Source organism: Apteryx mantelli, chromosome 11 (assembly GCF_036417845.1).
Source record: "Apteryx mantelli isolate bAptMan1 chromosome 11, bAptMan1.hap1, whole genome shotgun sequence".
NCBI lineage: Eukaryota > Metazoa > Chordata > Aves > Apterygiformes > Apterygidae > Apteryx > Apteryx mantelli.
In genome coordinates this window covers 21,083,686-21,098,302 of record NC_089988.1, presented here as the reverse complement: position 1 = coordinate 21,098,302, position 14,617 = coordinate 21,083,686, and the positions used below count along the sequence as shown (strand labels likewise).

Sequence of the window (14,617 nt, the reverse complement as noted above, 5' to 3'; positions counted from 1 at the left end):
TGGGGAATGGGCAGTGCTGGAAATAGCTGGTGTGAGAGGCTGGGTGTGTGAGGAGTTTCCTGGGGCAGTTTCTCCTTTCTGTTCATGCAGCAACAAGCTCAGCTGCATCTTTGCACTGAGGCACCCTGCTTGAGGGCCCCCATGGGGGAGGAGGATCTACAGGCCCAGGAGATGACCCCAGGACCTCCTCTGCATGCTCCCTGACAGCCCTGCAGAGGACCCAGCAGAGGGCTTGTCCTCCCAGGGCTCACAGTTGGACTTCCAGTCCTCCAGCTGGGCATGAAGCCTTGTCTGGGGGTGACTTCTGGGGTAAGGACCAGCGTGCAGGGTGGGCAAGGTTGTCCGAAGGAAATGTGCTGGGGACAGGGTGCGAGGGACAGCAGCTTTGGAGGAAGAGTCATCCTTCAAGGACTGCACTGCGTAGAACCTACTTTATTACAGAGATACTGTGATGGAGTCAGCTCTGACCCAATGTTGCACAATATTTTATATGGGCACCAGGTGAGGCAGAGCAGTCTCAGTGAAGGTGGAATGAATCAAACCATTTCTGCAGCAACATGGTAACAAATAATAATAACAACAGTAATACTAGTAATAAAAATAAAGTGAACAAAGAAAGCTCAGTCCTGGTACGAGACACAGCGGGAGTCATTTGCGGAGAGCAATGGCAATGTCACCACTGCTGAAAAATGTCCAGGAAATCACCTTCCTCAGCGCATCTTTGAGCTCCTTGTTCCTCATGCTGTAGATGAGGGGGTTCAGAGTTGGAGGCACCACCGCGTATAGAACAGACACCACCAGATCCAGAGTTGGGGAGGAGATGGAGGGGGGCTTCAGGTAGGCAAACATGTCAGTGCTGACAAACAGGGAGAACACGGCCAGGTGAGGCAGACATGTGGAAAAGGCTTTGTGCCTGCCCTGCTCAGAGGGGATCCTCAGCACAACTGTGAAGATCTGCACATAGGACAGCACAATAAAAATGAAACACCCAAACATTAAACAGACACTAACCACAATAAGCCCAACTTCCCTGCGGTAGGAGTCTGAGCAGGAGAGCTTGAGGATCTGGGGGATTTCACAGAAGAACTGGTCCACTGTGTTGCCTTGGCAGAGTGGTATTGAAAAGGTGTTAGCAGTGTGCAGCACAGAATAGAGAAAACCACCAGCCCAGACAACTGCTCCCATTTTGACACAAGCTCTGCTGCCCATGATGGTCCCATAGTGCAGGGGTTTGCAGATGGCAACATAGCGGTCATATGCCATGACAGTGAGAAGATAATACTCTCCTCCTAACAAGAAGACAACCAGGAAGACTTGAGCAGCACATCCTGAGTAGGAAATGTCCCTGGTGTCCCACAGGGAATTGGCCATGGATTTGGGGACAATGGTGGAGATGGTGCCAAGGTCCAGAACAGAGAGGTTGAGGAGGAAGAAGTACATGGGGGTGTGGAGGCGGTGGTCGCAGGCTACGGCTGTGATGATGAGGCCATTGCCCAGGAGGGCAGCCAGGTAGATGCCCAGGAAGAGCGAGAAGTGCAAGAGCTGCAGCTCCCGTGTGTCCGCAAATGCCAGGAGGAGGAACTCGTTGAAGGAGCTGCTGTTGGACATTTTGCTATCTCCAGGCATGGGGGACTGTCCAAAGAAGAAAAGACATGGAGAAGTTAGGACCCATCTTCAGGGGCCCCATCTTTAGGCCGCAGACCTTTCAAGCAAAAAAACCCCAAATGTTGCAGTTCTCATACAACCCCCCACATTGCCTCTCTCTTTACTGAGAGGATCTTTGTGCAGCTCCCTTGCTTGAGCTCAGCTTTGAAGTGGCTGAGTGTGCTGTGAGGAGCAGGGACCTCTGCCCATGGGCTCCACAGGACTCAGTCCTGCTGTAAAGCAGTGGGAACAGGGGAAAGGGGTTGACCAGCTCTGACATTCACAAATTCCGTCAGGTGAAAGCCACTCATCGTGTAGAAGGGCTTTTCAGCATCTTCACTCTGAATTCTAAAGAATAACGTTTGAGGAACAGAGTTTCCGGCATTTTTTATTTTCTTTCAGATGGTCTTGTCACCCCTGGGGAGTGTTTCTCAAGGTAGAAATCCTTGGCATTTCTACTGAATCCTGAGAAAAAAAGATTCACTGTCCCTTGGTGCAGAGTGAGGACAGCTAGCCTGTCTGTTAGTCTCATTCCCAGCTGCCTTGTGCTTGCCACTATCGGACCTGGAGTATGATCACACTCTCATGTTGCCCTAGAAAAAAACCAGCCCCTGCTGAGAGCACACGAGTCCAGTTTCAAAGTGCACATCTCCAAACTTCTCACCCTTTCTCCGGGCACCTGAGGGAGCTCTCCACACTCCCCTTCTCGCCAAGCACACACAGGGCTCTTTGCAGATGCCCACATACAGCCTCCCACCACCATCTCCATACTCGCAGCATCTCTGCACCTTCCTCACGGGACTCTCAGATATCACAGAGGTGCTATGAGACAGCAGTGCCTTTCTAGAGGGCAGCACACAGTCTTCCAGGACACTATAAGGAAACGGTCAAAGGACTCTTAGGACTGGAGATGGGTTCTCCTTAAGGGAGAGTCAGCTCATTTCCCAGCCCCACAGACTGCATTTCCTGGAGCTCCACAGGTTAGAAGGGGGCTGGGGCAACCTCATTCCCATGCAGACGCCTCGGCTGCACAACTTGTAGCATCCATGTCTGAACTGCAGCTGAACTGCCCCCCCCCCCCCCCCCCGTCCCCGTCCCAAAACCAGAGAGTCCGAGAACAAGAACAGGAGCATCATGGAGAGGAGGGGAAACAAGGAGCAGCACCATGATCCGGGTGCCAAGGGAGGCAAGAAGAGAGAGAGAGAGAGAGAGAGAGATGGGAACTCAGGAAAGCCTTCACCTTACCCAGCTAGGCATGCCGCCTTGCAGGCAGGGACATCGCAGGGAAGTCACTCTCAGTCCCTTCGTCAGGCACCTCTCCTCTGCCGGAGGGATGGCTGCAGAGAAGGCAGCTCATGCCCTGGACCCCATGGCTGTCAGGGCAGAGGCTCTGCTGGCGGGGAGAGGAGACACAGGGAGCTTGCTCAGAGGAAGGTGTCTGCATCGGAGGGACTGACCACTGACCATGACTTGCCCAAATCCATCCTCCCATGACGATTCTCTTGGCACTTCCCTCTCATTCCCTGCCCATCTCTACTGCCTGGAGCTGTTCCTGCTGCCTGGAGCTTTCTCTCTCCCAACATCTTTTCCCTGTCGGTACTCACAGACCCTGTCCCACCCTCTGTGTGCACAGTTCTGCCCTGCAGAAAACTCCCGGATCAGGGCACTGTCCAGGGCACCTCTGTGCTCACAGGTCCTAAGAAGCAGGTCACATTAGGCCTGATGAGTCCATAAAGGTGCTGCTGGTGCTGCTGTAGGTGGAGATGGGGCTGAAAGGGTTTGCTGAGCTTTCTCACTGATGTCTGAGAGGGAAGGTTAGTGAGTCCCAGTTCCTTGCCAAACCACAAAACTCTTTCCTTTTTTCTCCCTGCCAACATTAGGAAACTGAAAGCCCTGGAAGGAAAGCTCCTTCCCTTTCAAGTAGCCTTTTTTTTCACCTTCCTCTGTGCTGCACGGACACTGCTCTGAATCACAGCCCTGCGCAGACCTGTGTGCATGTCCCAGCTTCACAGCCCTGCAGCCGTCCTTGGGAGAAAGTAGCAGCATGCCCTGTCCCTGTGATGGTGTGGCAGGGAATGCCTGCTCTGAAGCATCTCCCCCTCCTCTGCAAAGGAGAGCAATCCTTAAAAAAAAAAAGTTATGGGATGGGATGGGTTCAGAAGACCCCTCCAGGAAGCTCAGTAGCATTGCTCTGCAGCCAGAGACTTACTGTGTTCAGGCTGTGAAGACTTCTCTCACAAGGAGCTCTCCTCTGTCCTCCCACTCCACACTACCTGCCACTTCTCTCTGCCTTCTCTCCTCTCATGTCAGCAGCAGCAGGCAGTGTCCAGAGCCCTGCTGCTCTTTGCAGAGGAGCTGCTCCTGCACACAGCTGTCTCTGGGCAGTGCTGCCTGGTTGCCATGAGCTCCCTCCATCCCCGGAGCCTGGCCCTGCTCAGGATCAGAGGCCCAGCTGAGCTCATGACTTTCTCTGTCCCTTGTGCTCCGTCCTCCTGGGAAATGTTCACTCCAATAAACTAAAATTATCACTGATGGTCCCTCTCTAAACAATACAGTGAGACCAGTTACAGCATTGTCCCTTGTTTCATCAGAGGATGGTTTCACCAGAGGATGGTTATCTATGAGAGGTGGAAATGTCCATCTCTGGAAGCCCCGATTCCCATATCTTAACTAGGCAGGACACACAGAACGGGGCAAGAAGGGAGCTCATTGAGAACAAGGAGGAGGCTGATCTCACCCCAGGCCAGACCGCGTCAGTGCAGATGTCTCTGTCAAATCCAGTTCTCCTGACTCCCTTTCTCGTCCAAAGAGGGAACTAAGTTGTCTCAGCTGAGTTGTTTTGAGATACATTTTCTAATAACCAGCTAAAGGTCTCACAGGAGCCTCCTCCAAAATTTCCAGCACCATATGGCAACACAGCTACCCCAGGGCATCTCAGGCAGCAACAGCCTCCCTATGTGGTCAAATGAATCAAGCCCCAAAAGCAGATCCTAGTCATAAGCTGAGATAGTCTCAAAAAATAACTCAGTGCAACAATTGACAAGAAATCCTCATTTCCAAAACTTCACACAGTTTTTTACCATTGCCAGATAGTTTTTTTCAGTCTTCTTAATTGGCAGCACCATCTTCATGCACTACAGGAATTAGCCTGTCTATGTGAGTGAATATATATGTATACACACACACATTATTCATCAAACTACATTTCCTACCAACACTCGGAATGGGGAAACTTTGTTCTCAGGAACTGCTTTATTTAAGCTGTCATGTTTCAGCTCTCTTCTTCTGCCTCTCTGGCCTTTCTTCTTCCTCAGCCTCTTCTCTCTTTACAGAGCTCTCCAGGGAAAGATTCACTGAATCACAGCACTTCGGGTGGGGGAGACCGCTGGACATCACCTAGTCCCAGCCACCCTGGTCAATGCAGAGGGAACTAGATGAGGTTGCCCAGGGCCTCCCCCCACTTATGCATTGGCCACAAGGGTCCTGAGAGTGTGCTCCATCCACTGTGCAGGACATTCATAAAGATGTTAAACAGTCCTGCCCCACATGTTGATCACTGAGGGATGTCGCTAGTAACCACCTGCCACATGGAACTTGTACCACTGATCACAGCGTTTCAGCCTGATGGTCCCTCCAATATTCCACCTGCCCTATGGTCCATTGATCCAGGGCAGAGCTCAACAATTTGCCTCTAAGGAGACTCTGGGGGACTGTGCCAAAGGCTTTGCTAAAGTGAAGGTTCACAGAATCCCTGCAAAATCCCCCTTGTGCACACGGGCATTCATCTGATGGTAGAAGGCAATGAGGTTGGTCAGGCATGCTTTCCATTTCCCCTTGGTCAACGCATGCTGCCTCTTCCAGGCCTTCTCCTTCCTATGCTTGGAGATGGTTTCCAGGAGGATTTGCTCCACCACCTTCCCAGGGACTGAGATGAAGAGGACCAGCCTGTCATTCCCCAGACCCTCCCTCCTGCCCTCCTGCAAAATGGGTGTGATGTCTGCCTTTTCCCAGTCATCAGGAACCTCCCTGATTACCATGACATTTCATAGACAATTGGGAGTGGTGTTGCAGTGACTCCAGGCACCTCTCCCTGCACCCTGCGGTGCTTCCTGTCTGGTCCCATGGACCTGTGTGTGCCCACTGGGCAAAAGTCCTCCCCAGATGCATCGTCCTCTACCATGGGTGAGGCTTTGCTAAGACGGATGCTGCCAAAGGACTCGGGGGCCAGGGAGGCCTGGCAGTAGACAAGACCAGGAAAAGACAAGGGAAAAGAGGCAATGACCTTCTCAGCCTTTCCCCTCTCTTTGCCACTATGTCCCCTGCCCCACTAGCAGGGAGAACACATTTTCCTTGGCTGCCTGCCTTGTGTTGCCAACATCCTTGCAGAAGTCCTTCAGGTTACCCTCCCCATCCCTTCCTAGATCCAGCTTCAGCCCAGCTCCAGCTGTGCTTTGGCTTGCCTCACTCCATCCCAAACGAGATGAAATCCTCTCTGCTGCAGTCCAGGGTGGTGACTCTCTTATTCCTCTTACCCCTCCACCATCTCACGGTCACTGCAGTGACAGACAACCTCCACATTCACATTCCCATCCAGGCTGAGCTTCAGGCAAGAAACCAAGGGGAGGGTGGCACCAGCTACTTAGAGGCGCAAACTACAGAGGTACAGAAATCACACTGCAGAAAAGCTTGCTCTTCTCCCCTCACCCCTGAGGGGATCCAGGCAATGGCCTTTCAGGTGGTTAAAGGTGGATGCAAAGAATTTCCATTGTAATGTAGATATGCCTGAGGCAGTGCCTCCCAGGCTGCCCTTACAGTCAAAGGGGAGGAGGAGGTGTTCACTTGCCTGTTTTTAGATGGTCACATAAAGCACAAAGGACACCTGTCCCCGAGACATTTACTCTGTGCTTGAAATGGGGCCTGAGATCATAGGCTTTTAGGGTAATTCAGGTTGAAGGGACCACAGGAGGCCTGTAGTGCAACGTGCTGCTCAAAGCAGGGTCAGATAGAAAGGTCAGAAACCAAAGAATGCCCCTGCCAAAGGACTTCTGGGGGTGATAGAGCAGGAGAAGGCAGTAGAGGGTTGATGGGGTGATACAAGTCCCATGCACAAAAGAGTTTCCCTTTCCCCTTCTCCTGAGAATGAAATCCTCAGCTCTCCACAGAGAAGAAGCTGGAATACCAACTTTGCCACTGACATGGAGGCAGAAAATCTCCTGAGTCCCTTACAGACAGAGGCTGGTGCAAAGGCCACCACCCCAATGGCACTCGACACCCAGGCATGCCTGCCTTGTTGCTGGGCACCCTCCAGCCCCAGGCAGGAGGTGTGCGAGAAACAGAGTGGGGTCTGCAGCCTGCATTCCTGGCCACCCAGCAGGTGTGGTGGGACCCCGCTCCCCTAGATGACACTGGGCTCTGCTGCATTTCCCCAGTGTGGAGCCTGCGTCACCTCCAGCTGGGAATACAGCCCAGCAGAGAGGGCCAACATGGGAAACACGATCTCTGTTCCAGGGTGTGAAGAGAGAGGGGAGGGCAGAGGGGGATCTGCTCATACCCTGGGCAGTGATTCTCTCCCTGAAGCCGCTACAGCCCTGCTGATGCCCTGTAACCTGTGAGTCCACGAGATGCGACTGCAATCTGCTCTGGCTCTAAAGATTTCTCAGCCCTTCAGACCCAGCATGCAAAGCACCGGTCTGGGGACACCTCAGCAGTCAAAGGGCCTGAATGCCTGGCATGTTCCTGAGAACGTTTCTGTAGCATGCCGGCACTGGTTTGATTCCTGTTGTCCATGGAGCAGAGACTCCTTTTGAGGATGAACTTGCTCACTGTGTGACTCTGAGGACAGGCTTGACCAGGCAGTACAAATGTCAGCAAGGCCTCAACCCCACAACAGTGTCCCCTGCCCAGAACTCTGCCTTCCAGCCCTTTCCTCCTAGAGGATTTGGGTTGGGAGGGACCACCAGAGATCTCCAGGACCATGATCTGCTCTGAGCTGGGCTAATTTGACAGTTAGATCAGGTTGGTAGGTGCTTTCTCCAGGAGAGTTTTTATAGATCTCCCATCCCCTGCTCCAGTGCTGCTCAGCTACCATGGTTATTTCTTTATTTTTTCCTTCAACTCATTTGAAATTTGCTTTATTGCCTCTTCTCCTTGTTGTCTCTTGTCCTTTCCTCCCCTTGGTCCCCAGACAGACCATCCCATCTGCTTTGACTGAGGACAGTCACAGCCTCATCTCCAAGCACAGCCTTACTGGGATCTCCTGGGACCACGCAGGCAGTCTGTGGTGGCCAGCTGCAAGCAGAGCTATGCACTGCAGATCCCTACATGGTCTCAGAGTAGAGTGTATGGAGATATAACATGACCCAGGGCAGAGCCTGTGAGCCAATGCCAGGGTAGCACTGGGGGAGCAGGCGTGAGAAGAGAAGCCCTCCAGCAGCTACTCTCCGCACCTGAGCAGGGAGTGATGCACCCGGTGGTGCTCTTGAGAGAGGATGGTGAAACAGGATGGGGGGGCTCTGTGAACTGCAGTGTTGGGCACTGACCATCTGTGATGGGTCTGGGAGTCCTGGCAGGCGGTGCCAGTGCCTGCAGACCCTGAGAAACCCCCGACCCTGCTAGCAGCAGTGAGTCCCCTCCATGATTGTTGGGAGCTTCTGGGGTGTCATGGCTCCCATCTCCCTCCTGTCCCTGTGCTGACTCAGCCCTGCTGCCCTCCATGTGGCCCCATGGCCCCACTGCACTGACACTGCACAGGACAAGGTACATTCAGGGGTGGGGAAATGTCCTCCAGGCATGGTCTCCATGACAGCCCTCAGTGCTCTGTTCCCCAAAGCCCTCCTGAAGCCTCCCACCAGTCCACAGGTCCTGCACAGTCCTGATTCTGGCTCCTGGGGTTAGCAGAAGGCCATGCTCCACGGTCTGCTGGGATCTGAGCCCAAAGGGAGAGGCCAGGCAGGACTGGCCATTACCCCCATACAGGTGCTGCGGCCAGCAGGCAGACAGAGCAGGTCACATTCAAAGATCACATCTCACCAGGACTGTGGGGAATGGCCACTGCTGGAAATGGCTGGTATGAGGGTCTGGGTCTGGGTCTGGGAGGAGTTTCCTGGGGCAGTTTCTCCCCTCTGTTCATGCAGCAACAAGCTGGGCTGCATCTTTGCACTGAGGCACCCTGCTTGAGGGCCCCCATGGGAGGAGGATGGTCTACAGGCCCAGGAGATGGCCCCAGGACCTCCTCTGCATGCTCCATGACAGCCCTGCAGAGGACCCAGCAGAGGGCTCATCCTCCCAGGGCTCACAGCTGGACATCCGGTCCTCCAGCTGGACATGGAGTCTTGTCTGGGGGTGACTTTTGGGGTAAGGACCAGCACACAGGGTGGGGGAGATAGATTGTGTGAAGGAGATGTGCTGGGGACAGGGCCTGAGGGACAGCAGCAAACTGATATGGCTCCGAAGTCCTGCTTCCTTCAACACAAGCTCCCACAAGGGGTCCCAGCCTTCCTTTTGGTGCCACCCATCAGGAGGGATGATGGCACTAGGAGCTGGGAGAGTGGGGAGCATTCATCCTTCTTCAACCACTTCCCAGGCCATGCGGAGAGCTAGGACAACAAGGACTTCTGGCTCTGCACCATGAGCTCACTTTAATGTACCCACACTCTGAACATTGTCTTGGATTAAAAGTTGGCATTTCTCTCTCCAAGACAATTTCAAGGCCAGTTCCACTTCCTTCTCATCTCTCCCAGTCCCTCCTCTGATCTCGCTGGCCATTCCTGCACCCCCTCCTCTGTACTCCTGCAGGGCCTTGAGCTCACAGTGCTGCTCTGCAGACCGAGCAGGCTGGGGGGCCACAGGACCACAGGGTGACTCTTCACTGGCTGTGCTGGTCAGGGTGGGAGGCAGATCCAACCAAATGTGCATCACGGCCTCTAATCCCTCCAGGGGTCTGCAGATGTGGTAAGTGCTTGGAGGGGCTGTGGAGTATTTCCAAAGCTATTAGTTGTGTCCAGGTGCACCTCTAGATCTTGCCCCTGGTATTTCACAGAGGGTGACATGTCACTCTCCAGTCTCCCTTCCCCATACCAGCTAGGTCCCAACTGCCTCTCCTGGGATTGCAGAGTCCCCTTTTGCCTTTAGATCGCTGCGTTTAGTGCTTTACCTTTAAGTGACTCCACCTTGGAGGATCTCTCCCTTTGTAAGGTTCCACTCACCGCCCATGCCAGGCACATGCTGTCCCAGGAGATGCCCTGTGCTCTCCTGGCACCTCAGATTCCCCTCCAGAAGGATGGGCATCTGACACTGGGCCTTAAAATGTGGGACAGCTGTGGATATGTAAATCCATGACCATTCATCCCCTCCACTGTCACTGGACACCGATGGGTGAGTCCTAAATCCAGCCCTTCATCTCTAAAGAGATCATAAAATGATTATGAGCGTTTTGCTCCTGGACCCATGGAGAACCCTGTGCAACAGGCCCTCCTGGACTGCAACTCCTTGGGGCGATTCTTGACACTAGCTTTAGAGGAAGCCCAGCCTTCAGGCACTGCACCTGGAAGAACCTACTTTATTAAAGAGATACTGTGAGGGAGTCAGCTCTGACCCAGTGTTAGACACAACTTTATATGGGCACCAGGTGAGACAGAGCAGTCTCAGTAAAGGTGGAATGAACCCAAGCATTTGTGCAGCAACATGATTATAAATACTAATAATGATAGTAACAACTGTAATAATAAAAATAAAGTGAACAAACAAAGCTCAGTCCTGGTATGGGACACAGTGGGACTCATTTGTGGAGAGCAATGGCAATGTTACCACTGCTGAAAAATATCCATGAAATCACTTTCCTCAGGGCATCTTTGAGCTCCTTGTTCCTCATGCTGTAGATGAGGGGATTCACTGTTGGAGGCATCACCGAGTACAGAACAGCCACCACTAGATCCAGAACTGGGGATGATATGGAGGGGGGCTTTAGGTAGGCAAAGATGATGGTGCTGGCAAACAGGGAGACCACAGTCAGGTGAGGGATGCACATGGAAAAGGCTTTGTGTCGTCCCTGCTCAGAGGGCATCCTCAGCACAACAGTGAAGATCTGCACGTAGGACAGCACAATGAAAATGAAACACCCAAAGCCAACACAGGCACCAACCACTATAAGCCCAACTTCCCTGAGGTAGGAGTTTGAGCAGGAGAGCTTGAGGATCTGCAGAACTTCACAGAAGAACTGGTCCACCACATTACCTTGGCAGAGTGGTATTGAAAATGTGTTAGCAGTGTTCAGAAGACCATGGAGAAAACCACTGGCCCAAGCAGCTGCTGCCATTTTGACACAAGCTCTGCTGCCCATGATGGTCCCATAGTGCAGGGGTTTGCAGATGGCAATGTAGCGGTCATAGGCCATGACTGTGAGAAGAGAAAACTCTCCTCCAACTGAGAAGAAAAACAGGAAGACCTGGGCGGCACATCCTGAGTAGGAAATGTCCCTGGTGTCCCACAGGGAATTGGCCATGGATTTGGGGACAGTGGTGGAGACGGTGCCAAGGTCGAGGAGGGAGAGGTTGAGGAGGAAGAAGTACATGGGGGTGTGGAGGCGGTGGTCGCAGGCTATGGCTGTGATGATGAGGCTGTTGCCCAGGAGGGCAGCCAGGTAGATGCCCAGGAAGAGCGAGAAGTGCAAGAGCTGCAGCTCCCGTGTGTCTGCGAATGGCAGAAGGAGGAACTCATTGAGGGAACTGCTGTTGGACATTTTGCTATCTCTGGGCATTAGAAGCTGTGCAAAGAAGAAAAGACATTGAGAAGTTAGGAGAGACTTTTCAAGCAAAGAAACCCCCAAATGTTGCAGTTCTCTCCTTGAGCTGGAGGTTGATCACTCTCATAGGTTGCCCTAGAAAGAAACCAGACCCTGCTGAGAGCAGAGAAGTCCAGTTTCAAAGTGCACATCTCCAAACTTCTCACCCTTTCTCAGGGCACCTGAGGGAGCTCTCCACACTCCCCTTCTAGCCAAGCACACACAGGACTCTTTGCAGATGCCCACATACAGCCTCCCACCACCATCTCCATACTCGCAGCATCTCTGCACCTTCCTCACGGGACTCTCAGATATCACATAGGTGCTACAAGACAGCTGTGCCTTTCTAGAGGACAGCATGCAGTCTGCCAGGACACTATAAGGAAACAGTCAAAGGACTCTTAGGACTGGAGATGGGCTCTCCTTAAGGGAGAGTCAGCTCATTTCCCAGCCCCACGGACTGCATTTCCTGGAGCTCCACAGGTTAGAAAGGGGCTGGAGCAACCTCATTCCCATGCAGACCCCTCTGTTCCAAAACTTGCAGCATCCATGTCTGAACTGCAGCTAAAAACACCCAACACCAGAAAGCCCGTGAACGAGAACAGGAGCTGCATGGACAGGAGGGGAAACAAGGATCAGCACCATGATCCTGCTGCCAAGGGAGGCAAGGAGAGAGAGACAGATGGGAACTCTGGAAAGCCTTCCCCTTACCCAGCTGGGCATGCCAACTCGCAGACAGTGACATTCTGGGACAGTCACTCTCTGCCTCTTTGTCAGGCAGCATGAAATGGGCCCATAGCAGGAGAGAAGCCCCTCTCCTCTGGCAGAGGTCTGGCTGCAGAGGAGGTGGCTCATGCCCTGCAGTTCCCTCTCATTCCCTGCCCATCCCTGCTGCCTCGACGTGTCCCTGATGCCAGCTCTTTCTCTGTCCCAACATCTTCTCCCAGTCAGTGCTCACAGAAACCATCCCACGCACTGTGTGCTCAGTTCTGCCCTACAGAAACCTCCTGCATCAGGGCACTCTCTAGGGGCATCTCTGTGCATGCACGTCCTAAGGAGCAGGTCACGTAAAATCCTGTGAGGCCACAAAGGTGATGTTGATGCTGTCTGTAGGCTAAGGTGGGCATGAAGTGACTTCCTGAGGTTTCTCACTGATCTATTTATCTCTGAGAGTGAAGGTTTAGGAGTCCCACTTCCTTGCCAAACCAGAAAACTCGTTCTTTTTTTCTCCCTGACAAAATTAGGGAACTGAAAGTGGAGATACCAAAAGGAAAGCTCCTTCCCTTTCAAGAAGCCTTTCTCTTCATATTCCTCTTGAAAAGGCTCCTTGGACATATCCTGCGCATGAGCTAGAGCTGTGAGCAGCCCTGTCCCATGCAGCACCCTCTCAGCAGGAGAACCATCCTGCCCTGCCAGGGGTTGCTCCTCTCTCCCAGAGCTTCATCCTGCAGTATTGCAGGGAGTTCCCCGGGCAGGCTGAGTGCTGATCCTCACAGGCAGCAGAGTCACTGCCCCAGGCACACAGCACCCTGGGGTCAGGAACACTGCTCTGAATTACAGCCCTGTGCAGACCTGTGTGCGCACCCCAGCTTCAAACACCTGCACTGTCCCTGGCAGAAGGCAGCAGCATGCCCTGTCCCTGTGACAGTGTGGCAAGGAATCCCTGCTCTGAAGCATCTCCCCCTCCTCTGCAAAGGAGAAGCTGGGAGAGCGATCCTTAAAAATCCAGTCATGGGACTTGATGGGTTTCAAGGCCTTTCCAGGAACCTCAGTAGCATTGCCCTGCAGCCAGAGACTTACCGTGTCAGGGGCTGGGAAGACTTCTCTCACAATGTGCTCTCCTCTGTCCTCCCACTCCACACTGCCTTGCACTTCTCTCTGCCTTCTCTCCTCTCATGTAGCAGCAGCAGGCAGTGCCCGGAGCCCTGCTGCTCTTTGCAGAGGAGCTGCTCCTGCACACAGCTGTCTCTGGGCAGTGCTGCCCACTTGCCATGAGCTCCCTCCATCCCCAGAGACTGGCCCCACTCAGGATCAGAGGCCCAGCTGAGCTCATGAATTTCTCTGTCCCTTGTGCTCCCTCCTCCTGGGAAATGTTCACTCCAATAAACTAAAATAATCACCAATGGGCCCTCTCTAAGCACTGAAGGAAGACTCATTCCAGCATTACAGATTGTTTTGTCAGAGCATGGTTATCTGCAAGAGGTGGAAATGTCCCACTCTGGAAGCCCCAATTCCCATCTCTTAACTAGGCAGGACATGTAGAAAGAAGCAAGAAGGGAGCTGACTGACACATGGTTCAGGTGCTGACTCAGATGAGTCAGTCTGGGCATCTCATTCTGGTTTGGAAGGCCCTGGGTTGGAGGGGGATTCAGCAAACTCCTGTGAACTGCACAAACACACAGCAGGTGGGATTCCCCTTGCCCAAGCTGAAGTGGGCATAACATAGATGTCTGCATGGGAGCTCTTTGTCTAAACTCCATTTATAATCATTGGAGATGGAGGGTGTGAGTCTGTTGCTCACACACAAACACCTGGTGACATTGGAAGAGACAGAGGTGGTCCCAGGCATGTGCCAGTGTCTGCTTGCTCTCATGGAGCAACTGGGAGACCCACATCCTTCTAGAGCCTGAGGTAGGAGCCAGGTGGAGAATTCCCTTGGCCATCTCAAATGACACTAGATGCCCACTACCGTTAGAGCACCCCTCACTATGATGCTGAGACACATGGAGATGCCTACAGTGCAAACTGCTAATGGCATTCAGTGCACACACTTGATGTAATGACATAGAAACAGGCTGGCAGGGCCATGTCAGATGCCTACGGTTTCTAGCACAACTGCATGGATGGGACCTATGGGAAAACCATGCCCCTTTGGAGTGGTTGCTGGGCAGACAACCCAGGTTATCTCAGGCTTTCCTACCTGTGCCCAGACAACTGAATCCCACCACTGCGTTTAGGCAAAGTCCATCCCGACTGCATTCAAGCGTGCTGCATAAATGGGAGGCACATCACACCAAGGTCTCTGCTCTAGTCTCTGCACTTTCAAACCCTTTTTGCTCTTCTCTTCTGAAACTCTTCTCGCACCTGGACAACATGAACTGGGACTGGGTTAATGATGACCTCAGGGTGCCTGGATCACAGGCTGCCCAGGCCCAGGGACTTCTTCTGTGGCACCTTGTCCTGCCTGCAGATCGC

The 14,617-nt window shown here is 53.1% G+C and overlaps 1 protein-coding gene across 1 annotated transcript; it reads right to left on the bottom strand.

Moving 5' to 3' along the window:
• Window positions 1–648: 648 nt before the first annotated feature.
• On the bottom strand, window positions 649–1,494 carry LOC136993012 (olfactory receptor 14C36-like; the record flags this gene model as incomplete). Its single annotated transcript, XM_067303029.1, has 1 exon — window positions 649–1,494. A coding segment is annotated over one exon (846 nt), but the record flags the coding sequence as incomplete, so codon positions are not given.
• Window positions 1,495–14,617: the final 13,123 nt, after the last annotated feature.